The sequence below is a fragment of the Hypomesus nipponensis genome, chromosome 19, assembly GCF_054491055.1.
Source record: "Hypomesus nipponensis isolate SF chromosome 19, ASM5449105v1, whole genome shotgun sequence".
NCBI lineage: Eukaryota > Metazoa > Chordata > Actinopteri > Osmeriformes > Osmeridae > Hypomesus > Hypomesus nipponensis.
In genome coordinates, this window is record NC_140379.1 from 11,226,647 (window position 1) to 11,253,528 (window position 26,882).

The window sequence follows — 26,882 nt, forward strand, 5'->3', positions numbered from 1 at the left end:
ATATGTAATTTTACTATTAGACTCCATGTGCTTTACTAGTAACTCGTTCAATTGATTGTCAGTGGAAAACATTCAGACTGAGTAAGGCTATGAAAACACTCACACACCCTTCATTGAGAACAGACTAGGCTCTATTCTTATCCCTGGGATTAATCAGGGATTGAGGCCTGAAGGTTTCACAGACAGCCATCTGCAAATAGCCTCTAGGCCAGTGCTGTTGACATCCATGACTTCAGTTACTGTAGTCACACCCATGCTCACACCCAAAACACAGTAAGATGTGTAAGTATTAAGTAAAAAAAAAAAGAGGTGGGGAAAAGATGACAGAGTACAGACAGATAAGAGTGTGTAGTATGAATACAGTATAGTTCGTCATACCTATAAGCAATCCCCCCAAAAAATCTGCCTTGGGTTTTGTATGTGTCCAAAGAGCTGACCATGTCATTGTATTGTTATGGAACCAGACTTGAAAAAGATAGGTAAAATTACAGGATCACAGCACCAAAGTAAAAGTGACAACATTTATGGGTGGTCCTAAGTGTGCATTGATGGTTATATGCCAAAACAAAATCGTATAGCTGTGCTTCACGACCAAAAACAGAAAAACCTCTTATCTTGGAGTTGTATAATGGGCCTATGGGAAATTGATTTAAATGTACATCCAAACCACAAGAGGCGCTGTGAGGATATGTTAGGCACTCAACTGGAATATTGACTTCCGTCTGTTTTTAACACCTTCCTATCCATGGTGGTGTCTAGACTTGTGGAGAACTAAAACTATTTTGTAGGTGTTCGCCATGTCTTACAACTACGTGGTAACAGCGCAGAAACCAACGGCTGTCAATGCCTGCATTACAGGTACACGTATGCTTCCAATGTCGTATGGACTGTCTGCAGAGCTTCGTATCAACATATCGTCGAGCCCCTTATTCTGGCACGCAAATGCTCCCGCGCGAGAACTCAAGCTTCAGGCACTTACAGGCCCATGAAATTGCTATTGTTTGCTAAATGGTAGCAGCGTGTAACTGTCGATGTTATTTTGTAGCGAAATTGAGTTTCCATGCGTAGTCAAATTAAAAATGTCTATGACATGTGGTCAAGAGTATTTGCCTCTCAGCTATGGTGTAAAGTCAGCAAGCTTACTTTCATTAGCTTACTTAACTAGCTTGGTACTGATGTGTGTCACGCAGGATGTTTTGAAGCCAATGCGTTTAGTGTTACCCAAAGTAAGAGATCCGAGTGTTTGTATATAAGGTATTTGACGTACCGATTTCATAACAACAACAACACTATCGTCAACGACTAGCTCCAGTCTTCACATGTCGACTCGCAAATATGAGCTGGTTAGTTGTGACGCAAGCTAGCGAGCTAGCTTGTTAGAGCTAGTCCAGATAGCTTGCCGACCTACATTTAATTAACCCAAGATATCTATAAAAAGGGTTAGGGGTTGTATACTATGTATATGATATATCGCTACAGTAACAGTGTTATCATACTTCTTCAATCGGCCAGCCATCATAAATTGGGTTTCCCCCATTCAAATCAATGACAATATTTGGATTAAAAGAGGAATTGATGATTTCAACAATGTAACATTGCTGTGACATATTTGAGCAATTGTTGGTATCATTTAGGTTTTTATTGTTATTATTATGGCCCTAAAGGTCTACCCTCTACCACGGCATGGCTCTTCAACAAAGATAGTTAAAGCTTTTTGACGGAATTTTGTCTTTCAAATTCTTCAGGCCACTTCACCTCTGCTGAAGACTTGAATCTGCTCATAGCGAAAAACACACGGTTGGAAATCTATGTTGTCACAGCAGAGGGGCTCAGGCCCGTTAAAGAGGTGGGCATGTATGGCAAGATTTCTGTCATGGAGCTCTTCAGGCCCAAGGTGAGTACCAGGATGGGTGGAAAAGCACAGTCAAACTTTGAATCAATGAATTGTTATCCCAATCAATAAACCTTGTGTATATTTGTTGTCCACAATGTTACTTTTTAGGGTGAAAGCAAGGATCTATTGTTCATTCTCACGGCTAAGTACAACGCCTGCATCCTGGAGTACAAACAGAATGGAGAGAGCATTGACATTATTACCCGTGCCCATGGCAATGTACAGGTAAGCACAAGCAGTAGTCCCACTTGAACCTTTCCATTAATAACTCAGTGTAAGTATGCTGTCACCTCACTAGGGAAGTTTGGACTTGTCAGTTAGCCAGTTGTCAGTTTATCTGTTCAGTGTGGATTTGACTGAATCATTGCGGTTATGCTAAAGACATAACTGCTCTAGAACAGTCTTGTTTTGCACTCATGAAGCCAACAAAGTATAATTCATCAATGTACAGGATCTACCTTCCTACCATGTGAGCCGTGTCATGTCCGGTGTTTGCAGAGCAACTCAATGCTCACCAAAGAATGCTGTCTTCTGGAATTTTGCCATGCATTCACGGCCTTCTTTTTCCATCAGGACCGCATAGGCCGCCCGTCAGAGACGGGCATCATTGGTATTGTGGACCCGGAGTGCCGCATGATCGGGCTGCGCCTGTACGACGGATTGTTCAAGGTGATCCCTTTGGACAGGGAGAATCGCGAGCTGAAGGCCTTCAACATCCGTCTGGAGGAGCTGCAGGTCATTGACGTGCACTTCCTGTATGGTTGCCAGGCACCCACCGTCTGCTTCATTTACCAGGTAGAGTGTGTGTGTGTGTGTGTGGTTCAGTGGTTGAACTGATCCTGTTATCCAGTATACATTTTTTTGTGGTTGCTGAACAAACATTAAGATGAAACAATGTGAGATTGACAATATATCAAGTTGGGTTTCTAGGGCTGTACCGTACGTCTCTTATATCTGATTCTATGTTTGCTTTGCCTCAGGATCCACAGGGGCGCCATGTGAAGACCTATGAAGTATCCTTAAGAGAGAAGGAGTTTAATAAGGGGCCGTGGAAGCAGGAGAACGTGGAGGCCGAGGCCTCAATGGTCATCCCAGGTCAGGAGGAATCCTCAGAAGCCCAGTTCCAGTACTCCAAATACTCCTCCTCCACTGCCAACAGAAAAAGACAAAAATGAATTGTCCTCACGTTCAGCTGTGAAAAACCTAAGATTTGTCTACTCAATGAAAGAGGAAGGGTAACAGGGTACTGTTACAAGGGTAAAATTGATAACGTATTAGAAGTGTTAATAAAGGGACATAATCTCACAATCACCAATGCACAACTTGCAACTAATCCATTTTAGTTTAGTCTGAAAACGTTTAGAGTTTGAGTTAAACATTGTTCTTTACTCAAAGGCAGATTTAATCACTGCGGATGCATAGAGACTTTGAGAGCATCATTTAAAAGGATATTGAGTAAATGTCTGAAATAAAACCTTCTGCATGGATGATTTAATGTTTTGTTTATGTTGTAGTCCCAGAGCCATTTGGAGGTGCTATTATCATTGGACAAGAATCCATCACTTACCACAATGGGGACAAGTACTTGGCCATTGCACCTCCTACTATCAAGGTAACAACGCACATGGGAAACAGCGTCTGTTGTCAGTGATAGTGGGAACATGATCATCTGTATTCATTTGACGGGTGTAGCCTATTGTCTACACTCAGTAAACTACAGAGTAGGTAACTGAACTTTGTAGAGCATGCAGTAGGTAAAGAACCTGCGACATGTACATACCTAATCAGTTTTCCTTTTACAATTACCCACCGTATCGTCTGCTGGTTTATTGAAACGTGACATCTGTCTCTACAGCAAAGCACAATTGTGTGCCACAACCGCGTGGACCCTAATGGCTCTCGCTACCTGCTAGGGGACATGGAGGGCCGTTTGTTCATGCTGCTTCTGGAGAAGGAGGAGCTGATGGACGGGGCTGTGGTGCTCAAGGACCTTCGTGTGGAGCTGCTCGGAGAGGTGCTGTTTTCTTTCAGTCTGACTGTCTCCACCAATCTATTTTGCAAGTGTATACATTCATTGTATATATGAATAACATAGGGCCTGAAAATAAATGTATCGCTAGTTTAGTTCTGTATTAGTGTGAGATTACAGATAGATCATCACATTGTGATTGGCTGTTCTTTTTCCTCCCCAGACCTCCATTGCAGAGTGCCTGACCTATTTGGACAATGGTGTTGTATTTGTTGGCTCAAGACTGGGGGATTCCCAGCTGGTTAAAGTGAGTAAAAAATGTTATGTCTTGGAACTATCTTTAAATGAAACACTTGTGAACCCTCTGCCTTTAACAACAATTTACTGTCTATACTAGAACATTTTGAATGTACTTGTCTGAATGCAGTTCATATTCAAGTCATTGGACTATGACACAATTCTGATTTCGACTAAATACTCTTCGACTGGCATGTATACACTCATGACGCAGACTGTAAGCTGCTGTTTTTTGGGGGGATTTTCTTAATTTGATTACTTCAGGGTCTCAGTTCGAGATCTTAAGATGAGCCAAATGAGAACCCGCAGAGATTACTGGCACTATTTGACATTTTGTGCGTCCACCTCTTCACATTCACAAGCTTCATGACAATGAACTTATGAAGGTCAGAAATATGTTTGTCGCATTCAGAATGTTGTCTTGTTTCTAACAGCTCAACGTGGACAGTAACGACCAGGGCTCATATGTGGCTGTGATGGAGACTTTCACCAACCTGGGTCCCATTGTGGACATGTGTGTGGTGGATCTGGAAAGGCAAGGCCAGGGTCAGGTAAGAGCACACTAACATGAAGGCTGTTTTGCAATATTTGGTGAATTCAAGGCCAAAATTGCTGAACCAATGATCACCATGCATTGAACAAACCATTTGAAGTGTTCAACTTCTTGAATCCAAATATGTCTCAGTGCTGTCCCGGTTGACAAACGGCACCAATTATAGCAGCTCAATTGAAAAGAGTTTTTGCCCATAATTCATTACCTGCACAGTCTAGAAGTATAAAATGTTCCAAAATAAGAGTAAAGGACCCCCAGAAGCTAGCCTACCTCACAATTATTGTTTTTGAAGTGAGAGGCATTCAAAAGCAGAGGGGGTCAATTTTCCATTTTTGTCAGACTTAAGGATTGAATTAATAATACCCAGGTGGGTAGATAAATCCACGCGCCTACACATACACTAGCGGACCGTGACCCGTTTTCACTCATTCTCGCTCTCTTCCTTCATTCCTCTCTCTTTCTTTTGGTCTTTTTTCTCTCCTCATTGGTGACCCTACAGTTGGTGACCTGCTCAGGGGCATTCAAAGAAGGATCCCTCAGGATCATCAGAAACGGAATTGGTATCCACGAGCACGCCAGCATCGACCTGCCCGGAATTAAAGGTCGATACCTCTCTCGGGTGCCTTGATGTTTATAGGTCTCGGATCAAATCTGATCTGTTCTCTCCACTCTGCCAGAATTTAGATTATTAGCAGGGTTTCTTCTTTGCCTTACCTATACTCAGGGGCTCAAAAGAGCAGAGTCGACTGGATTTAACATTCGGCACCTCAGCGTTTATTCATTGTTGTTTGCAGACATGTTTTCTTATGAGGTGTTAAATCCAAAAGCAAAGCAACAACTCATCTTCCTCAGTACACTTATTTCTGGATAGCAGCTTTGTATGCACGTCCATATTAGCCTGTGTTCCTAAGAATAATTGTATTGGGTAATTAAACACAAATGCCTATGTGGTCTTAAGTAGTTGGTTGGTGAAATTTGTTATACAGGTCTTGTAAAGGCTTGCAAATAGCATGTTTGGGTCCAAACACCAAGTTTAAGTTTTAGACTGAAGACTTTGTTTTGGACACTTGATTTTGAAGCCCTCAGTAAAAAAATAAATACATGTTTTGCCTGGTATTCAATTGTGGCACTAAGGTCCATAGGCTCTTGTTTAATTAAGGTGGTTTATTGAATAACTGGACTCAGGAGGTCTATCAGACATTGACTCCCTCACCTTGAGTTAAGACTTCTTGATGGGATGTAATTACTCAATGACTTGTTGAAATTGAACCAAAACCTTTAGCCCCAGAAGTTCCCTTAGGACCTCTGTTTTGACAAATTAAACATTTGGGTAAAACCAAGCTGAATATATTATCTTTCTGTTTACCCATATAGAGAATGTTCAGGGATCCATTTATTTGATCTTTCCCTATACCAATATCTTTTTTCCTGTTCCAGGATTGTGGCCCCTGCGCTCCGAGGCTGGGAGGGAGACTGATGATATGCTGGTGCTGTCTTTCGTTGGACAAACCAGGTGAGAACCTGCCTCTAGACTATTCTCTCTTCTCTTTTTGGCCTTGTGTAACATGGCAAAGCTTACACGATGGTTATCTCATGACAGTGTTAACATCGGTAGGTTTTTAAATGTAAGTGTTGGCTGAAAAATATGAGGGTACATACAACATTTGTCATAGTGTCAACGATATCACCCCTACAGACAAGCTCCAGATAAAATCCCAGTGGCCCAGTTGCCTCCATGATTGAAGTTCTTACATTTTGGTCTAAAAGCTACAGTAGAAGAGGCATGATTTGGGTGCTTTATTACATCTGTCATGACATGAGGGATTTGTCCTTCCCCAGAGTGCTGATGCTCAGTGGGGAGGAGGTCGAGGAGACTGAGCTGCCTGGTTTTGTGGACAACCAGCAGACCTTCTACTGTGGCAACGTGGCGCACCAACAGCTCATCCAGGTACACACAATTATGCCATACATTTTGGAGTAATTGAACACTTTATTCCACAATTAAACCCCAATAGATATTCCATCATTGGAATCTCATAATCTATTTCAAGATGTACTTTTCCAACCTTCGGTCATTTGTAGTATTCATAGTTTCCCTTTATGTTGAATATTAACTTATATGAATTTGTGATCAATTATTAATTCTAGATTTTTTTTCACCTTCAATAAAATATACTTTGCTGATGTCGGCTCATACATGATTTAAAGGGGCAGTCTTGTTTAAGGGCATCAGGGAAATATTCAAATGATACTGAGAAGATAAGGTTAGAGTATGATAAGATTAAAACCAGGAATATTATTGTTATGGTTTCAATCCTTATTCCTCTTGATCACTGTGCTATGATGTGCTGTTTCCTAGTTGTCACACATTATGTAAGGCAAAATGTAAGCGGTATGTAATTGCAGTTTTATCATGCAAAAGGGATTACTTAGTGTGCATGCAATATTCAAACAGCAGCCTACCAGCTTGTTTAGCTCACATCAGTAAAGTCACCACATAAAATTTTCAATTGATGTAAATTATGTTGTGTGTGTGTGTCACTGTTTTTGTGGCCCCCTAGATCACGTCAGGCTCTGTACGCCTGGTGATGCAGGACAGCAAAGCCCTGGCCAGTGAGTGGAAGGAACCACAGGGCAGGAACATCAGCGTGGCGGCCTGTAACTCGTCCCAGGTGGTGCTGGCCGTGGGCCGTGCCCTCTACTACCTCCAGATCCTCTCTGGGGAGCTCAAACAGATCAGGTACCTGAGGCACACTTGAGCATACAGGGACACACTCACTGACACACACACACACACACACACACACACAGTAACTGGTCCCCTGCCTATACAGAGTGGAACTACAGCTGTGCATTTTGTCATTCTGTGTTTCTGTCGTCTGTCTCTCACGTTCAGATATTCATAGGCCCTTTTTGTTGTGTAATGCTGCACCTCTCTCTCTCTCCCCTCTCTCTCTCCCCTCTCTCTCTCTCTCTCTCTCCCTCCCCTCTCTCTCTCCCCACTCTCTCCTCTCTCCCTCCAACACAGCTTAGACAGTTGACACATAACAAGTGCAGTGTTCTCAGACACATTCTCACGGTACCTTACTCTCTCCGCACACACACACAAAATGAATCACAAGTAGCCTGCTAACCCCCCCCCCCCTTGCCCTCCCACCCCTACCAGCACCACAGAGATGGAACATGAGGTGGCCTGCCTGGACATCACGCCCCTGGGGGAGGGAGGGGAGTCGCCCCTCTGCGCCGTGGGCCTGTGGACAGACATCTCCGCCAGGGTCCTAAAGCTTCCCTGCTTCACTGCCTTGCACAAGGAAATGCTGGGAGGAGGTGAGAGCAGGAGGGGAAGGGAGCTCCAAGATGTGCCCATTGACAGTGGATGTAGAGATGGGCAGAGATGGAGAACAAATAGAAGCAGGATCATTTTAAGGGATTTAAATGGAAGGAGGGTTTGGGTTGAAGTGTAGTATTAAAACGAGTCAATTAGTAATATGTGCCTCAACTATTTTTGTGTGTGTGTGTGTCTGCAGAGATCATCCCTCGCTCCATCCTGATGACCACGTTCGAGGGCAGCTACTACCTGCTGTGTGCCCTGGGCGACGGAGCTCTCTTCTACTTTGGCCTGGATCTGCAGACAGGTCAGGAACTAAAGAAAAAAAAAATGTTTTACTGGTGAATGTTAAGGGCCTAAATTAGTAAATCAAGGTGTGCCACAGCAACGCTATCTCTTATTGAAACAGGGTTTTCACTTTTGTTTTATTTTTATAATGCCAATCAAAGTTGTAAATTGTTGTTTTGTGATTGACTCTCCCACTGTGTATCAGGTGTCCTAAGCGAGCGCAAGAAGGTGACCCTGGGCACCCAGCCCACAGTGCTGCGCACCTTCCGGTCTCTCTCCACCTCCAATGTGTTCGCCTGTTCCGACCGGCCCACCGTCATCTACTCCAGCAACCACAAGCTGGTCTTCTCCAACGTCAACCTCAAGGAGGTCAACTACATGTGTCCGCTGAACTCGGAGGGCTACCCTGACAGGTCAGTGGCGTCCGGAAGACGGTCGTGCTACACTAAATGTAGAGAAAAGTCTCTTGAAGTCTGATATTTTTGTTCAAAACTCCCAACATAACATTTAAACTGTGCTTTTTAATTTACCTGAATCAACTTGTGACATACCATGGGTGTTTTAATGAGATTTTGTAGTATTAGGTTGGTGTGTAATTTGTTTGCGTTCTTCGACAGTCTGGCACTTGCCAACAACAGTACTCTAACCATCGGCACCATCGACGAGATTCAGAAGCTCCACATTCGCACTGTTCCCCTCTACGAGTCTCCCAGGTGAGTCCCCTCTGGCCAAACCTCTAGGATTTAGCAGTAGGGAATGGGGCTCTACATGTGTCCTGAACAATTTTCATCAGAGTACTGCAAGAACAAAGTTGAGAACAGTGGCAAAAGTGATAGCTTCTCAGAATTTGAATTCTGAAGACTTATTAGATAGTTCCTCCCTTCCATCATTGAGTGATGGGTCTCTTTTTTTGTGTTTGTGGTCTTTTCTCTTCTTTTTACACCATTTGTTCCTCCATCTCTGGCCTGTCTACACATTTCCTCCTCTTCACCCTGCTTTGTTTAATCGAACACTCACTCAGCCGTCTCATTCTCCCCCCTCTCTTTGTTCCTGTCTCAGGAGGATCTGCTATCAGGAGGTGTCACAGTGTTTTGGGGTGCTGTCTAGCCGAGTGGAAATGCAGGACGCCAGTGGAACCACCTCGGCCGTTCGCCCCAGTGCGAGCACTCAGGTAGATGTTCGAGCAATCCGGTTGCTATGCAAGTGCTCAGTTTGATACACTAGTACACGCACAGTTAAGTCAAAGAATAACTTAACAAAGTAAAAGCTTAGCTTCTGCCATAGACCAAAGCATAGGGTATTCAGATGTAACATAGAATTCAATTACTCTGGTTTGGTTTTAGGATTTACAACACTTACAAGTCTGACTCGATGACACAACCTTTGATAGCTCAAGGCTACATGCGCCTTGGGATTCACAGGCTCCAGTCCTGCTTCTTTTCTGTGCCAATTCATTAAGCAACTGCTCACAGTAGGACAATTTGGCATTCGTGTTAAAAGGAGTTATGTCCTGTGGGACTCAAACAAGGAACAGTACAGAGACGAGGAGCGATAATGAGAACATTTTTCTCATCCTCATTGTTTCAGCAGTAAAGGACATATCCTTTAAGAAGAGCTGTGAATATTACGCCGCAGTGAAAATCCTAGAAAAGAAAAATATTGTGAATTATAGTTGTCTGGGTTGTTCATCATATTAAATACAACAATACAGCACAAAGGGAACAATGTATATACCAGATAGCCATGCTTGTCGATGTTATTGACCAGTTTTATTGAGGTCTAGAAGCACCCATAACAACCTGACATGTCCTGGTGGTTTCCTCCTTTTTACTATTAGAGACTAAACACCCCCAACAACCCCTCATCCTATCATATCAACCTGACAGGGGTTTCATGTCCTCATCTCTTTCCCTCACCCCCTCTTCCTCCCCCCACCCCCTTTTCCCAGGCCCTGTCCAGCAGTGTGAGCTCCAGCAAGCTGTTTCCTAGCAGCACCTCCCCCCATGAAACATCCTTTGGAGAGGAAGTAGAGGTTCACAGCCTCCTCGTGGTTGACCAGCACACCTTTGAAGGTACAGTGACATGGAAAAGATAACGGTGGTTCCTCTGATGCCCATTACTCTGATCCTTGTCACTTACTATGTCGAAATGGGCAATGTGCCTGGAGTTGTAGATGCCAACAGCTGTTGTGCGCATTGTTTCTACAGAAATAAAATGACGTGGTTATTTAGATAAGAAATGAATTTGTGCCCTTAAACATTTTTCTGCCAGTCCTCCATGCCCACCAGTTCCTCCAGAGTGAATATGCCCTCAGCATGGTCTCATGCAAACTGGGCAGAGACCCGGCGGTCTACTTCATCGTGGGCACTGCCATGGTGTACCCGGAGGAGGCGGAGCCCAAGCAGGGCCGGATCATCGTCTTCCACTACACTGACGGTGAGCAAACTGAAGAATGGTGCTTTCAATCAAGTGGCTTTTTTACTGTCTTTATCATTCAGGCCACCATCTCTGTTCCCACGCTGTCTTTCCTTTGATTGGAACTTTTAGTTTTTGCCCCCCTCCCTTCGCCCCCGGCTCTTCTGGCTTCCCTAAAGTCCCATCTCACCGTTTTACCTTTGATCGTCTCCCCCCTAAACTGTCTGTGTGTCACTCTTTCCTTGTTGTCTGCCCCCCCCCCCCCCACACACACACACACGTTTTCGGTCCAATGATACTGGTAAACATGTACGCACCAGTTGAAAGCTTCCTTTTCAAAAGGCCTCATGAACGTCAGTTTGATTCTGTGTCAAGAGTGGAGAGACATTATGAATGCCGATTTGAGTCCCCAATGCTGTGGTTGTGTCCCTTTTGCAGGTAAGCTGCAGACAGTCGCAGAGAAGGAGGTGAAGGGAGCGGTTTACTCTATGGTGGAGTTCAATGGCAAACTGCTGGCAAGCATCAACAGCACAGTGAGTGGCCTGTTGGTTGATTGAATGTCACGGGCAAACCTAAAACCCTAGACTTTTACTAGATTGAGGTGAATTATATTTTGATTAGTGAGAAAAACCAAAGAGAAGCATTTTTGAAAGTAGTCTTGTTTTTTTGGTTCTCATCACCCACCCTAAATATCTCACACCATGAACAGGATAAAGCCATAGGGCACTGAGGAGCTAGTGGGTATGTGTGTGTAATTGTGGTTGAAACACACTGTTGTAACCTGAGGGAAAGCATCTGGGCCTATTGCTGAAGTGCTAATGGAAAATAAAAAATGTGTGAAACTGCAGTTTGCAGTTTGGGCTGTCTTAACCAGTCTCATTTAAACACTTTTTGCCAACTTCTGGTCTATAAATGAAGGGGGTTATACAAATAATTATAACCCTGTTCCACAAGTATTTTTGAATTTATTTTGTATTATTATTTTGAAGTAAAATAATAATAGTAAAACTTATTATTGGAGCCACTTGTCCTAGTCAAGATAGATGTTAGATGTGAATTTTATTTATCGACTCCCATTCAATCGATCCCCTGGGCTGTGGTTGTGTCAGGTGCGTCTGTATGAGTGGACGGCAGAGAAGGAGCTGCGTACCGAGTGCAACCACTACAACAACATCATGGCCCTGTACCTGAAGACTAAAGGAGACTTCATTCTGGTGGGAGACCTGATGAGGTCTGTGCTACTGCTGGCTTATAAGCCCATGGAGGGCAACTTTGAGGAGGTGAGACAATATCTGACTCTTCTAGCGTGTTCCACTAAATAAGAATTCAGGGCTGGAGTCAGCTACTGCAAACTTTCTGTGGGTTTCAGTGCACCAGGGTCTTGATCGAGGCCCTATTCATAGTATTGGTTGCTAATTGGAAAATTAAGAGCAGAGTTTAGTCCAAAGAGACATTAAAATACAAGGGGTTAGTTATTAGCTTGAGACAGTGACCGCTAATGAGATACCAGGAGTTGGGTCACAGACTTCATGGAGTCGTAACACTTAAAGAATATGCCACAAAGTAATGATAAAAAAAATAAAAAATAATAATAATAATATTTTAGTATAATTGGTCCAATAATTTCACTATATATAAAATGCCAAAGGTTCCTACATGCTTACGTTTATGGGTGCACATTAAATACCCTGAAAAGCTGACAAGTCTGCCCTTTTCATCTCATTGTACACAATGAGTCATTGTTCCTTCCTTTTATGACACCTGTGTACTCTCATTTCAGATAGCGCGTGATTTCAATCCCAACTGGATGAGCGCCGTCGAGATCCTGGATGATGACAATTTCCTGGGAGCAGAGAACGCCTTTAACTTGTTTGTGTGTCAGAAGGACAGGTGAGGACAGCTGGGCCATGTCATCCTTCACTAGTAACCCCCTCTCTCGCCGCAAGGGGCTGAATTCATTTGACCTTAAGTTTTCTAATCACTTTTTTGGCATCATTATTTCTCCTTGCTGGCTCAAGTTAATTGTTACACAAACCAAATGTGGGATGGGCTTTCTCTAGTCTTTGAGAGTAACCTGACACAGGTGTTGAATTTGGTGCTTTTCTGTCCTGAGGGCTCATGGTGTCTGTTTGGGTTGATGAACTGACCGCCTTGATGAGATTCTGGGTGGAGTTCATGTTTATCATTTGGGTAGACAGTTTAAAGCCTCCCCAGTGTAACAACTTCACACGAGGAGTGGACTCTCACAGCCCTTACCACAGAATGCCTTCCACTCACTCTCTCCCTCCACCTCTCTTTCCTGTATCGTTGCCCTGGGCAGCGCCGCCACCACAGACGAGGAGCGCCAGCACCTGCAGGAAGTGGGCGTGTTTCACCTGGGCGAGTTTGTCAACGTCTTCTCCCACGGCTCGCTGGTGCTGCAGAACCTCGGCGAGAGCTCCACCCCCACCCAGGGCTCTGTGCTCTTTGGCACAGTCAATGGCATGATCGGTAGGCCGCCGTTATGATTCAGCACCATGCAGAGCACAGAGTTATAAACTACCAGTTTGAATGGTCTGATTCCACATGACATAGTAATGCTTTGGCTCATCTATTGGATACAGAAAAAATGGGGCGCAAACTGTCTTGAAGCACATACTGTATACAAAAAGAGTAAGTGAATGACTTTGAAGAGGCGTTTGATGGGTTTATTAGCCAGCAAGTCTTCTCATAGCATTGGACTGCATTCCTATTCATCCAATTTGAAGCAGAGAGACAAACATTTTAATTTTAGGGCAGATTGATCCTTTAGGAGGGAAAGAAAGTGCAAGTCGGGTAGAATGATCACCTCATTCCATGCTCATTGTAGTTCTGTCATCCCAAAGGTAAGGGCAAGAAATCATTGAAAAGAGGTCGGTGAAATCATATGGACATGGCTTATCTTACCCTTAGCGGTACCGTGCACCACCATTATTTTCTCCTTGGCACCTTCACGCTTCTTCTGAAAGTATCCTTGGAAAGCTTTGAACAGAAGCACTTGCCTACTGCTGCCAATGGTCAGCCAAAGGGAATTTTAATGAGGGGGATAAGGGATACAGAACACCCTCGCATTGTTTCTGCTCTCAAATAAGCGATGATGTGTTCGAGATGAGAGGGAAAAGGCGGCCATTTTAGGGATTTTGTATTACTCTTGTCCAACGTTCACAAATCAAATTCTGTGTCAAAGGTATCCTGCTGTCAAACTAATGGGACTGCCACATAGGATTTTCACTTTTTTGTTTTCCTTTGTTCTTTTTTGGTGAAAGAGATGACAGGGGACCAAGATTAAAGAAACATGTAAATGAAGGTTTGTGCAAGATAGAGATAAGGGGGCACTACATATAGGGGAGGGGGGGGGGCAATCAAGAGTAAAAAAGAAACCCTGAAAGCATGACAGAGAGGAAGAGAAATGGTTCTCTGTAGATTACGCATTGTTAACTGCCATGAGACATCTCTATATGACTGACAGCCCTCCATCTCCCCCATGTGCTACACAGGTCTGGTAACCTCCCTGTCAGAGGGTTGGTACAGCCTCCTCCTGGACCTGCAGAACCGCCTTAACAAGGTCATCAAGAGCGTGGGCAAGATCGAGCACAGCTTATATCCTTTCACTGGACCCAGGGTGTCCACACACACTCCCTGTCAAACTGTGTGTGTGCGCACTCAAGATTCCCCTAACTGAAAGTGTGCTGTCAAAATGCTAGTCGTTGTCTTAATACACCTTAACAGTAAATGTCCGGCCACCTTGTCATGCTGTCCTATGCGTGAAACAAGTGCTGAGGAGATGTATGACATGCTGTTATGTGTACAAGGCTGGTCCGTAGGTACTGCCTCTCCCAAATGTTTTATTCTACTTCATTCATCGTAGTCATTACAGGGCAGAAACACTTGAGTACCTTGGCTTGCATAATAATGAAAACTTGTCAATGTGATGGGAATCTCATTTTAGGCATGTTATTTTGGCAGCACACTTCCATAACTGGAAGTAGTGTGAAACTACTTTACGTGAGATGTCAGTTTGCCTGCTATTCTGACAGTTGACTTGTCTTCAAGCAGTTTTTGTGTCAAACCAAACAGTATTTTCCTGTAATAATACTTGTCCCTGAGAGCGATCATGTGAAACTAATTGAGAATCCAAGTTTTGTTATACTGTGAAATTCTCTGCAATGCCATTTGTATTCAGTTTTGATGTATGAAATCCAAGTTCTGTATTGCCATGGAATGCTAGACGTTGCTATTTGTATCCTCTTTTGTTGTGCTATTGTTTTGTGTTCCTTGACCACCCCAGCACCTGGAGGTCATTCCACACAGAGCGCAAGACTGAGCATGCTACGGGTTTCATCGACGGTGATCTGATTGAGAGCTTCCTTGACTTGGGCCGAGCTAAGATGCAAGAGGTGGTCAGCAGTCTACAGGTATGAGCAAGCACACTTCATCCAACTCATTCAGTCAGACATAGCAAGCTCAAACAACTGGTAGTATACAGTTCCTGTGTAAATATAAGTATAGTTTATTGCTCTACGGTTTACAAGACTAAACCGAGCTTGGCTGCAACGAAGGTTCACGACACAGGACTCCCCTCCGTCTCTGTTTCAGATTGATGATGGCAGTGGCATGAAGAGAGAGGCGACAGTGGACGAAGTCATCAAGATCGTGGAGGAGCTGACGAGGATTCACTAGCCCCACACCCGGACCCCACGGGTCAGGCACACAATGTGCTGGGGTGAGAGGGGAGTTGCTCGTGGCTCTGTAAATAATTATAAATAAAATCCAAGTGTGTGCATGTCCGTCCTTCGAACCTCAATGAATGGACACCTTTTAATATCTAAAGGTGCTAATCACACGCATACAGAATTTGAATTTGAAGACCCCTTTGAACAAGATGGCTGGCATCTCGTATGCTTACTCAGAGGCAAATAAAGGGATTGGTCAGCGTGTGATTGTAGGTCGGTGTGTGCTAATGTCGTAAGACTCCCTACGGATCTTTGTATTAGGCTTTAATTATAGGAAAACCTTTGAGCTCCACCAAAATGTTCAATAAAGTTTGATGGAACAATCACTGTAGTGACAGAAGATGAAACTCTTAAACTGACATTCGCTGAGTAGAACTGTTTGGAGTTTGGAGAACATAATGGCTAAGGATGGAAGGAAACACAATAGATTCTTAGCTTTTTGTCTTTGTCAAGTTCTCCATGTTTCTTTTAAATAAAGTTTGCTTTAGTACTGTGTGCATTGTGTTTCAACCTTTTGTGTACTTGACATTCAATCATCCTGTCACTAAAACACTTACATATTCCATCCACCCACAAGTACATCAGAAGATAATTTTACGTGGCAAGGTTGATTTTACAAAGGAACCTTGTATTTTTGACAAGTGATGTTCAACACCAAACTCGATTCTAAACCCTCAATTTAGGAGGCATTAAAGCAGTTACCTTTTAATAGTAATAATTTAATTTAAATTCATTATAGTCCAACGCAGCTCATGCATCTTCGAAGATGTCGGCAGTACATAACTTTGTGTCAATTCAACATTATACAATAGCAGTGTATACTCTAGAAGCTCACTTTGTGCCCCGGGTGAGCTGTTTCAAATTGAGATTCAGTTTTGACTGGGTTTGCCTTCAAACCTTGGATGAGGTAAGCAGGACCATGTCATTTTCAGTTCACAAGCAAAGCATTTCAGTTAATATAGTATGTTTGTTTGTTAGGGTTTTGCCAAAGGGTCCGTTTTCTGAAGTAATTATTCAGAAGAAACCTAAACGAGGCCTCAGGGGTTGACCAACAAATGAACAATATATTATTTTGCACTTAATCTTAGGCAATAGACAAATAGCAGTCATCCTGTAACTGTATGCCTGTTAAGTATCCATCACAGTTATTTGTTTGGAAGGTGATATTTGTCAGTCCTATCAGTGAGGTGCGTTGACTGCTATTCAGGTGCTGCATAGTAGGCCTATGCTGTTGCATCAAAGAGGTTTTTTCTACAATCGGCTACTTTGAGAGCACTATATGCTACAATGGCCATAGATTGCCTTGCATACGTTGCATTATGTGATTTATGAATAAATGACATAATGCGTATGATTGCATACAACCACTGTCAGGTTTCTCAGAAAATCAGTCAACACTGTTTTATCGGCTATGCAGACGGTCCGGCGCCTGTTTCAGAGACAAGGCGATGGGATCGAGAGGTGAGGGAGAGTGAACGCAGCGCACCGCAGGTATGTTTTATTGATCAAGAGCGGGAAGGGAGAAAGCTGGCGAACATGGGAATGAATTATGAATCAGATGAGTGAAAGGGAAAAGAGAGGTTTGCAGAAAATGGGGATGAACTCGAGAAGCAATAGATATGGGGTCTCAGAAAATGTAAGGCTGTGGCAAACATGAGGAGGGCGCAGTTCGAACACGTTCAGAAATAGACTATGTTGTAATATTCTTAAAGTAGGCTTACGTGATTTGTCTTCATTGCAACCAGACGCCTGGACAGCCTATAATGCTAGATCACAGGTTTTGGTCTGCAAAGCCTATAAATAGGCTATAATACTAATTTTATGATGCTAATTACACTTTAAATGCCCGTAGCCAACCCCGGCACCGATGAACATGGTCCTTATTTCAAACATGTTCCGGTTATAATGATCATATTCATCAGTTTGTTGTTTATTGACTCACTACGTTTGGCCTTTGAGCCACCAATAAACGTCTCCCTGCCATTTGCAACAACTGATTATGGTTTTGGTTGTTTCAGATAAAGATATGTTTGAAGTTTCCATTGCCAACCTATCAAAAGCACGTATCTAACATTTTACGACGAGGCAAGTGTATTGTCAAATCAATCGAGGGTAGCCTGAGGAACGGTTTGGCTAATCTGCAGTCAGTGTTTAACAAAACAAAGTTTATTTGATGAATTAAACACTACTTGTGAAGATCACAGTTCTGATCTAGGCCTACTGCTTGTCAGTCTTGTTATAGATAAATAATGGAATTATATAATAGGCCTAATAAATGTATTAGGCTACTGCTGGAGTATTTGAACACGCAAAGTCAATCTAGGTTCAATGTATAATAAAGTGAAGACTGAAGATGACTCACAGTCAAACTGAGCTTTTAAGAAGCTGAATCAAAAAAGTGCACCTTGAATGTGAATGGTAGGCTAATAGAAATGTATTATTCAAAATTCCGAATAGGAATTTCTTGCTACCTTGAAGGTTAAGTTTGCAAAGAAAACTTTATTATGTAAAAAAAAAATGCAATATCCATACACAAAGTCAAAGTGAACTGCGCCACAGTAACCTATGGTGGATTGAGGCCCTACCTTTTCCGTCAGAAGTTAATGTCGTTGTGTTTTCCTATTTTTCTGTTGTGTTTTCCTATTCGCCGTTGTGTTTTCCTATTCGTCGTTGTGTTTTCCTATTCGCCGTTGTGTTTTCCTATTTGCCGTAGTGTTTTGCACTTCAGGGCCACCTTAGTATTGGCTATATTCATCTCTCATGAACAGAGTTATACTCAGGCAAGATTCTTGTTATGAGCCAAAACATTTAATCAACACCACACCTGTCAGAACCATGCACACATACTTGCATGGTGCTTAGCTTCCTTTTTTTAAACACTTACATCATAACGTTTTCAAAATAAATACAAATTAATATATCTTTAAGAAAAAGAATTACATTTCTATATATGTTCGTAATCCTGTATGTTGATCACCAAACTGAATGTACAATCTTACATAGTGTAGCCTACTGTATAGCTCAGCCCAATAATTACATCGACTTAGTGTTGCTGCGTATTACAGAAATGTTGTGGACTGTAACATAAGGGTTGGTTGGCAAGGCAACAAATTGAGTGTCATGGAGTAGACAAGGGTCGGAAAAAAACATTCTTTGGAAGGAAAAGGGTAGGTTTATCTCCCACCTTGAGATCAATCCAAATCTCTTTTACAACCAGGTTTTAGGCATAGAAGGTTTCCACTTTCACAGCCTGGCAGAACATGGTCATTGAGAACACCAAGCCAAGAATCTGTAGAGATGAAACAGAGATTACATTAGAGACAAATAATCCACGTAATGGACATCAAATCACCCATCACTTCTGCTGTTGAATTCTTCTTGATTTGAATGTAGCCGCTGTATTACTCCTGTTTTGAATGTAGCTGCTGTATTATTCTTGTTATGTACCTGAGTGAGAGCAGTACACAGAGCAAATATCCAAAGTGCCACCAGGTTTTCATTTAGCCAATCCTTCACTCGCTCATAACATGGCTGCAGAGATACAGAAAAGAATACATTACAATATAGATACAATTCAATATATTACCTTCACTTCAAATAAACACAAGGTTTTAAAGTACTCAAGTGATTCAATAATGATTCGGTTATATGGGTAGTTTGATACTACAATGATCACAAAAGTAGTGAAGTCTGTTGTATGAAAACCTCAATATTTTAATATCTATACGTTTTTTACAATTTGTATCTATGTTCATGAAGAAGAACGCCCTTGACTAGGATTTTTTTATTTCATCCACGGCAGGGGCGTAGCCAGAAAAATATTTTTGGATAGGCCTAGAAAAATATGGATAGGCATCTTTTCAGTTTTTTTTACTTATTTACTTTGCGATGTGCACCCGGTCCATAATTTTTTGGAGATATTTTTGTTTTTGGGTAGAACAAATTGGGTAGGCCTGTGCCTACCCAGGCCTACCCGTGGCTACGCCCCTGATCCACGGTAAAGTGTCTTCTCCTCCCCCTTGTCTGTGTTTGCACTTACGGTTAGGAGTAACTTGCACACAGTACTACAGCAGTGCATTGGGACATCATTTAGACAAGAAAGCAAGCTGAATTTTTCATGGTCAGAAGTGGATTTCAAGCCCCTCCACTGAGACAAGTTTACTGAACAAACAGTTTACTGAACATCCCAAATGATTAATGACCTTAATTGAACTTCCATGGACCGTTGTAGATCATGAAGGAAGGATTATTATTAATAAGATGATAATTGAATACATATATATTTGTCTTGACTTCATGTTAAAAGAGAATACATTTCCTGAGAAGCTAAAATGTTGTGATATGTGTTGTTGCCATAGAAAGTAATGTGAGTGTCAAAATATGACCCGGAGAAATGTATTTAACTTTGACATCCAGGTTCCAAAAGACAGACCCAAACCTTGTAAACACTTGATATCTGCCCAGCTTCTGCCAGTTTTTGCTAAGGAGAAATGTAGACAGATATTGAAGTATTTCAAGGCCTCACGGCCTTAAAAAGCATTTCACTATTTCTCACCAAATGAATAGGCTTGAATGTACGTGCTCCCCCACCCCCTACTGTTGCCATGATTCTGACACAGAACCAAATATGAAAAACCTAAACAGTTGGCCCAAACAAGTTTCCATAGCTCTATGCTGTGCTGCAAAAAAAGCATTTTTCAATTAGTTTGTTAGTCTGTGTGTGTGTCTGTGTGTAGGTGTACTTACTGCAGTCCACCAGGTCCCTGGGTTATCCAGGCCACAGTTGTCACTGTACTCCAAGCAGCAGGAGTCTGGCACACGTGTGGCATTATATACCTCAAACCAATCTGTATGATTGGTTACACCACAACACCGGAACTGCAAAACAGAGAGATACAACATCTGAGGTACAATGGATTTTTTTTTATGCTAGAAATGTCACACACAATCTCTATCTTAGTCTGGGGTTCACTGACTTACACTGACAGTGATTGTGCAGGTGAGTTTATCAGCACAGTTACTCAAGCAAATAACATATACTGTCCCAGAGTCTGTGCCAGAGTCCACACCAACTGTTTCTCTCCATTTGTTTTCTTTTCTCTCCATCTTTGTTTTCTTTCTTTTTTTCTCTCAATCCCTCTCTCACATATACACATTCCTCTGTCCCATCACAGTCCTTTACTACAAGTAACAAACAGTCATCACAATCTCCATGTGATGTAAAAGTAGTCCACTCTATCATGAAACAACCCCACAGCATGGAATCAGTGTTTGATGTTTTCCAACAACTTTCACCACAACCGTAAAAGTTACGTTGCATTTCCTAAATCCAAGTATCTTTCCTCACCTTGTGTTTACATTGGTGTGGTGATTTCTGACTATGAATAATACAAATGTAAAAGCAAAATCAAAGTGAAGCTGTAAACAAACTCCAATCATTGGGGGGAGTTTGTAATTATAATTTGCATTCCACTCTTTCGGCAGCTTTTGGTAACCTATTTTAAGACCCAAGGCTTCACACTAAATCAGATTATATTGCATCGCTTCAAGTCCACTCGGTGGTAGAAGTAAACATGTAATTAGACCCTTTACTAACAATGCATTTGTATGCCACTTTTCATAGCTGAAGTTTTCTTAATTTACCAATTTTAATAATTTACCACCAGGGGGCACTTTAAGTAGCGTGATCATGTGTGCAAGCATGATTACATCTGAAAAAATATTTTTCACACATTTAAAAACAGGAGGACATGAGGCTGGGCTTTTGAGAGGTAAAACCTAGCCTGTCTACAGGCAACTTACATCCGTTTGTACAATCATCCAGGCATTCGTCAAGCCCACGTTTCCCTCGGTGCCAAAAAGATGGAGCCCTCTCTTCAGATCCCTCTGGGCATAGTGGTCAATCTGAACAAGGCAGACAGGGAGAGAGGAATCAAAGAAAATATGTACATTAAAGGTTTGTGTTGTACAAACCCCTCAGGGGCTACTTTTTGCTCCTTCACATCTTGGCCCAGTTTGAGGATAAACTGTACAGTAAGTCTCTGTATTGATTAAAAAATAAATAATAATACAACCTTCCTTCTGTTCTTCCTTTCTTTTACACGTTTGTGCAAGTGCCACATTTAGTTGACAGAATTGGGTAACAACTGTAGACATAATACACCCAACTTAATGATGGTGCTCAAGGGTACTATAGCAGTATGGATTGTCATGAGTTTCCAGTTGAGACTTGTCTCTATTTGAACTACATTTCATTTGGAGTGCAATTAGACACATACATGGATTTGCAGAGGTATTGATAAGTTTAACAAACATTAAATTGAATGGTAAACAATCACATGTAGGACATGTGCTATGGCATATTGACAAATGACCATAACTGATAGCCTTTATTGAACCAACTATAAAAAAAATATTATTTTAAAAACTGTGTCAAAGAAAAAGAAAGAGCCTTTCTCCCTCTCTCTCTCTCCCCTCTCTCTTTCACACACACACACACACACACACACACACACACACACACACACACACACACACACACACACACACACACACACACACACACACACACACACACACACACACTAATGTGTGCCGTTTAACTTTACTCACACATTGGCAACGTCAACAACACATCGATCTCAATGATCTCCATTGACTAACAATCCTCTTCTCAACACTGGGACTGGATAATGTAGTTCAGTAGAATCTCAACCCAGCGGAGGAACTATGCCTGTCAACCCTGCTGTCAGACTCCCTCTCCCCTTCTTGTTTAATTTGTCTATAGACCATTTAAACATTCTGTTTTGGACCATAGGGCAGGGAACTACAGCACTTGGCTAGTTTGCCTTTAGAGTTGATCTGGTTGTTTTCCAGATTCAGTGCATCTGGGTACAATTATGTGAAATGTAATTTGGTTATTTCCAATCCCTACATTACATTACATTTGCTAACTAAATAAAACCGGAATCACAGAAATGTTTCGAAGTATCTCAATTTTTAAAATAATATTAAAAACAACATTTTAAGCAGATTGTTATTAGACAAATAACCCAGTAATCCTTTTTACAACTTTAGACACCACAAATCTCTGAAAGCTTTAATTCCCCTGTCTACAGCATTTTGTCCTTCGCAACTGCAGTGGCCCTCAAATACAGCAGGCAACATGAGAATGAACAATCAATTATTCAGAATGAGAGAAGGGTATATAGAGAGGAGGGATTTTAGGAAAGAGTTCTAAGGGGTGAGATAGATAGAATGAAAGAGAGGGAGAGAGTGCACACAAGGGAGATGAGGAGAAGAGATGATACAACACAGAAGAGATGAAAACAAACCTAGGTGAATAATTCACACCTATGTGGAAACTGCTGCCATCTAAAAGTACACCAAATAATGTACATTAAGGAGACCTTATCCCTGATTAAAAAGCATTGCACGACTATCACTATCACTCTGGATAAGAGTGTCTGCTAAATGACTCAAATGTACTAAAGAAGGAAGACAAAATTAGAAGAGAAGTGTGTCAATTCAGCTACCCACATGTAATGTTTCCCATGTAATATTTGATCATAAATGGGAAGAAAGACAAGGACAGAGATTAGTTACATGGGAGGAATACAAAAAACTGAGGACAAAGAGAACACATCCCTTTGGATGACCCTTTTGAGCACATATTTTAATCAGCCCAGATACAGCTAACACACCATAAACATGTCTTCATAAGTCAACTATCCAGCCTCTTTTGGCAATAGTTTTTCCATCTGCTGTGGGATTGTTTTATAAACCTAAACCATCTTAAGAAACCAATAATTTAGAAAATGTTATGATATTCCGAAAAAAAATATTGTTTTATTTACTTTTTGTACAGTCTTTCATTTAAAGTAAGTGCGTCTCAAGTCTTGGGTCTCAGACTCAAGGTTCCCTCTCTAGTGGCTAGTGATGACAATCAAATGGCTTGATTTATACACCGAGATTACCCTTATTCATGTTAACATTCAAGAACATAGGTGACTTCAATCAAATGTACAAACTTGATTCGCAATTGTAATTAAGTTGTTACAATTTATGGTGGGCCCTAGGATTTCTATGGCAGCTGAGGTCCATGCCATTGATTGACTCACATAGTTCACTCTCCTGATGCTCAGAGGTATGAAACACAATTTAGTTAAAAGTACACTGCTCTTTTTCATTCTGTAAGGGTCTGTAATTTAATAGCTCATGCTGTAAGAAGCCGACTTAAAAGCTTGCTTGGAGAGTAATAGCACTGTTACACATAATGCTTGAAGGGTTCACTCCAACAATTCAGCAACACAGGAAATATGAACAACAGCCAAAGACCCAAATAGGCCCAAAATTGCTCATATTCTTATCTTCCCTTTGTGTAAAATTGCTCCCCGTGAGAGTAGTCGAAATAGGGGCCCTTTGTGTTGCATTTCTTCTTGTAGTCACAGTTCACTTAATATCATATGTTTATTCAAATGCATTCATATTTATTCATAGTTATTCATAGAAATCCTTACACATGCATTTCCTGTCTGCGATTTTCCCATCATTGTTTTGCTTTACCTGATTGTCCTTTTATGTTGTGATCTCAACATGATTGTGACATTAAATTGTAACACTCAGATAGTTCCTTGTATATTCAGTAACCAAATTATTTAACCTTTTGTCAATTAACTTTAAATAGCTTTTGTTACAATAAATTAATTGGAAAATGCTTAATTCAATGACAAAACTACAAAAACAAACATGCAGCCTGTATTAGGAATATTCAGATTATTGTCACATTGATGTTAGTTTTATATAATGGGCATAGCAATGTGATTCATAGGACATTTCACCATCACCAATCAGATAGTTATATGCCATAAAATAGAAACAATGTAATCAGGCATGGGTAACACAACCCTGATATCATTGGTTGTCCCAGATTTCAGTGAAAAAAGTTTCTAAGGTTAAACAAAAAGGGCGGTTTATGCCAAATCTGATTAAAGGAAGCAGAGTGATAAGGCTATAAGGATAGAATAGGCTGAAGATAAATTAAATTGTGATATCGCTACTTTTCTGTTGTGCATAACTTAATTTATAATCACCTCACATCCAATGAAACATTTTCAGTTATTTTCCACAGTTTCATTGGAAACCATGCAGATTGTCACAAGACAAACAACTCAGTCTACTATCTAGTCGAAGTCATGACATCATAGTCAACTGCCAATTTTTACTTCAATGCCCAATTTAAAATTATGATCGAAAGGGAAACAAGAGGGAGGATGGGGTGGTGGTGTACAACCTGTCACTCACTATTGTGTAGTACTCAACTGGGTGATAACAGGTGTAGATGCCATCTCAGAAAACCTTACAGAGAAGGGATAAGAGATGACAGAAATCCTATTTGTTGTAACCATATGCCACTTAAAACACAGAAGGGAACAGTCTGGGAGACAAGGTTGTCATTTAGACACGGCTCCCATCCACAGCTCAATCGTTACACTGGTAACCATTTTGTTACATTGCTATGACCTCACCTTCACCTATTTATTAGGACCCATCCATCTGCAGAGGGAAGAGAGGTCAGGTGTCTTGATTGACAGTCCCCACATCCAACCAGACATTGAAAATGCCCAAGGTAATATAGTACATTGGTCTCAATGGTAGCCTTGTACCTTCAGGAGCCTTATTCGGAGAATACAAATTGACAATAGATCCACTTACACCTAAAAATGCAATACACTATGATTGTGTTATACTCCTCATATACAGGCTATGTTGGAGAGTTGTGTGAAAGCAATAAAGACAGACAGTATCCCATTAACAAAACACACTCATCCCAAGGCATGGTGGGTGGCTGAGGAGTCAGAATAAAAATACACGTCCACATGACAGTAATTTAACTTTACTTCTTTTGTTAACTTGATTAGATTTTAGTGATTATATTTTGAGAACTTTAATATAGTAATACAATAAAAAAAGTTCTGAACGGAAAAAATAGTTAATTACAGTGACAGGAAAGTAGGTCTTGATGTGTACGCTTGATGTGTTACTGTAACAATGAGTGCTTTTATAGTTTGAATACACCTCTTTTTACTTAGTTTTACTGAGAACTTCCTATTTATTTAGTAATATCAAATACCATACTGTGTTCCCTATGAAAACATAACCCCAGCATGTTAAATAGAAAATAGATGTTTCCACACTCTTTGAGTACCTCAAGGAGAAAAAAAATCCTTTATGGTCTATTAGAGTGCAACAGATTGTAAGCCTGAAGCCTCTGGTAGTATTACTGTAATCAATGCGAGGCCAATGCCCAGAACTGGAGTGGGGTTAGTGTAGATGGAGATGGCACAGACACAGCTGTACAACTGGCACAGAGGGTTACCGCTGGCTCTTAGAGTGTATGTATGTATGTATGTATGTATGTGTGTGTGTGTGTGTGTGTGTGTGTGTGTGCATACGTGTGTGCACTTGTATGTGTCTGTATGTGTGTGCATGTTTGTGTGAGAGTTCATGCATGTGTGTGCAAGTGTGTGCTTGTGACATGAGACAGCTGGTGGAAATCCAGACCAATAGTGGAGGCGAAGCAGTGTAGTAAACCAAGGCTACAAGAATAATAATATTGTAAGAGCCGGATCTTACCTGAAATAAGCCTTAGGATAGAATTACCATTCCTAAATCGTGAGCATCAGTTGGGGAGTTGGGTGGTGGCAAGGGGGCAGGGGCAGGGGGAGGGGGAGGGGGGGGGGGTAATGGGTGTAAAGATGAAACTGATACTGACTAATCATCAAAGATGAACCATACTGACTTATTTACAACTCTTTTTTGGAAGGAAAAGGTAGTGATCCAGTTTAATGATGTCCTTTTGTGTTTTTAAAACCTGCACATCCTAATTTGGAAAAATAACTCCCTTCCAAAGTACTGTTCACAAGTGTCAAGGTACAAAGGTGCCCATTTTTTGGGTCAGACTAGCGCCCACACTTGAAATTAACTGATAACGATCTGAATCCAGTCCAGTATTAATAACACAAGCTTCCACAAATGGCAAAATAGAACATGAAGAACACACACTTTAGGCATTGGCACTGTATCTCTCTGATGAGTGAGAGTGCTCTGGTTTGAAAAATCAGAGCACCCATCAGGCAGTTCCGGCATGTCAACCAGACTTGCTAATTTACCTTTTTCTGAAAACAGTTCTTTCTACCTTTTTCTTTTTAATTTCTAATCAATGTGCTCAATAAGAGTAGATTGAGTTGTAACTGAATAATTCTGAAAGTGTGTGTGTTGGTAGAGGTTGGGGGGGGACATGATCCCATGCAATTCATTGGAACACAGGCCCAGGGAGGCACTGAGTCCTCAGTGTTGATGACATTCATAGAAGTGAAAGAGAACTG

The 26,882-nt window shown here is 41.5% G+C and overlaps 2 protein-coding genes across 4 annotated transcripts in view; one reads left to right on the top strand and one right to left on the bottom strand.

Moving 5' to 3' along the window:
• The first annotated feature begins 714 nt into the window (after window positions 1-714).
• On the top strand, window positions 715-15,990 carry ddb1 (damage-specific DNA binding protein 1). 2 transcript variants are annotated; one of them, XM_084682527.1, is made up of 27 exons: window positions 715-858; window positions 1,746-1,894; window positions 2,003-2,119; window positions 2,468-2,689; window positions 2,875-2,989; window positions 3,409-3,506; window positions 3,750-3,908; window positions 4,087-4,170; window positions 4,595-4,711; window positions 5,213-5,315; window positions 6,151-6,226; window positions 6,553-6,661; window positions 7,275-7,453; window positions 7,880-8,040; window positions 8,241-8,348; window positions 8,535-8,742; window positions 8,947-9,042; window positions 9,389-9,500; window positions 10,278-10,401; window positions 10,601-10,765; window positions 11,183-11,277; window positions 11,854-12,024; window positions 12,525-12,634; window positions 13,065-13,234; window positions 14,260-14,362; window positions 15,054-15,177; window positions 15,359-15,990. In XM_084682527.1, exons 1-27 carry the CDS (start codon window positions 798-800, stop codon window positions 15,440-15,442), a joined length of 3,420 nt encoding a protein of 1,139 aa, XP_084538653.1. In that variant the 5' UTR covers window positions 715-797; the 3' UTR covers window positions 15,443-15,990. The 2 variants fall into 2 exon arrangements, with proteins under 2 accessions (XP_084538653.1, XP_084538654.1); XM_084682528.1 differs by lacking the exons at window positions 15,054-15,177; window positions 15,359-15,990 and adding an exon at window positions 14,029-14,069.
• A 2,308-nt stretch (window positions 15,991-18,298) lies between these two features.
• Window positions 18,299-26,882, bottom strand: part of tspan4a (tetraspanin 4a) — a 40,910-nt gene continuing 32,326 nt past the window's right edge. For both annotated transcript variants that reach the window (XM_084682534.1, XM_084682533.1), the window contains 4 exons: window positions 21,298-21,399; window positions 20,242-20,373; window positions 18,943-19,026; window positions 18,299-18,784 (listed from right to left, as the gene is read on the bottom strand). In XM_084682534.1, coding sequence (XP_084538660.1) covers window positions 18,716-18,784; window positions 18,943-19,026; window positions 20,242-20,373; window positions 21,298-21,399 — 387 coding nt within the window. In that variant the 3' untranslated portion in view covers window positions 18,299-18,715. The remainder of the gene's footprint in view (window positions 18,785-18,942; window positions 19,027-20,241; window positions 20,374-21,297; window positions 21,400-26,882) is intronic.

What these genes read in the sequence shown, in the direction of transcription:
- ddb1 (XM_084682527.1), top strand. Translation starts at nt 798, where the DNA reads ATGTCTTACAACTACGTGGTAACAGCGCAGAAACCAACGGCTGTCAAT. An exon ending in GGCCTCAATGGTCATCCCAG is followed by an intron (nt 2,990 to 3,408) that starts GTCAGGAGGAAT and finishes TTTATGTTGTAG; the next exon opens with TCCCAGAGCCATTTGGAGGT. An exon ending in TGGAGGGCAACTTTGAGGAG is followed by an intron (nt 12,025 to 12,524) that starts GTGAGACAATAT and finishes CTCTCATTTCAG; the next exon opens with ATAGCGCGTGATTTCAATCC.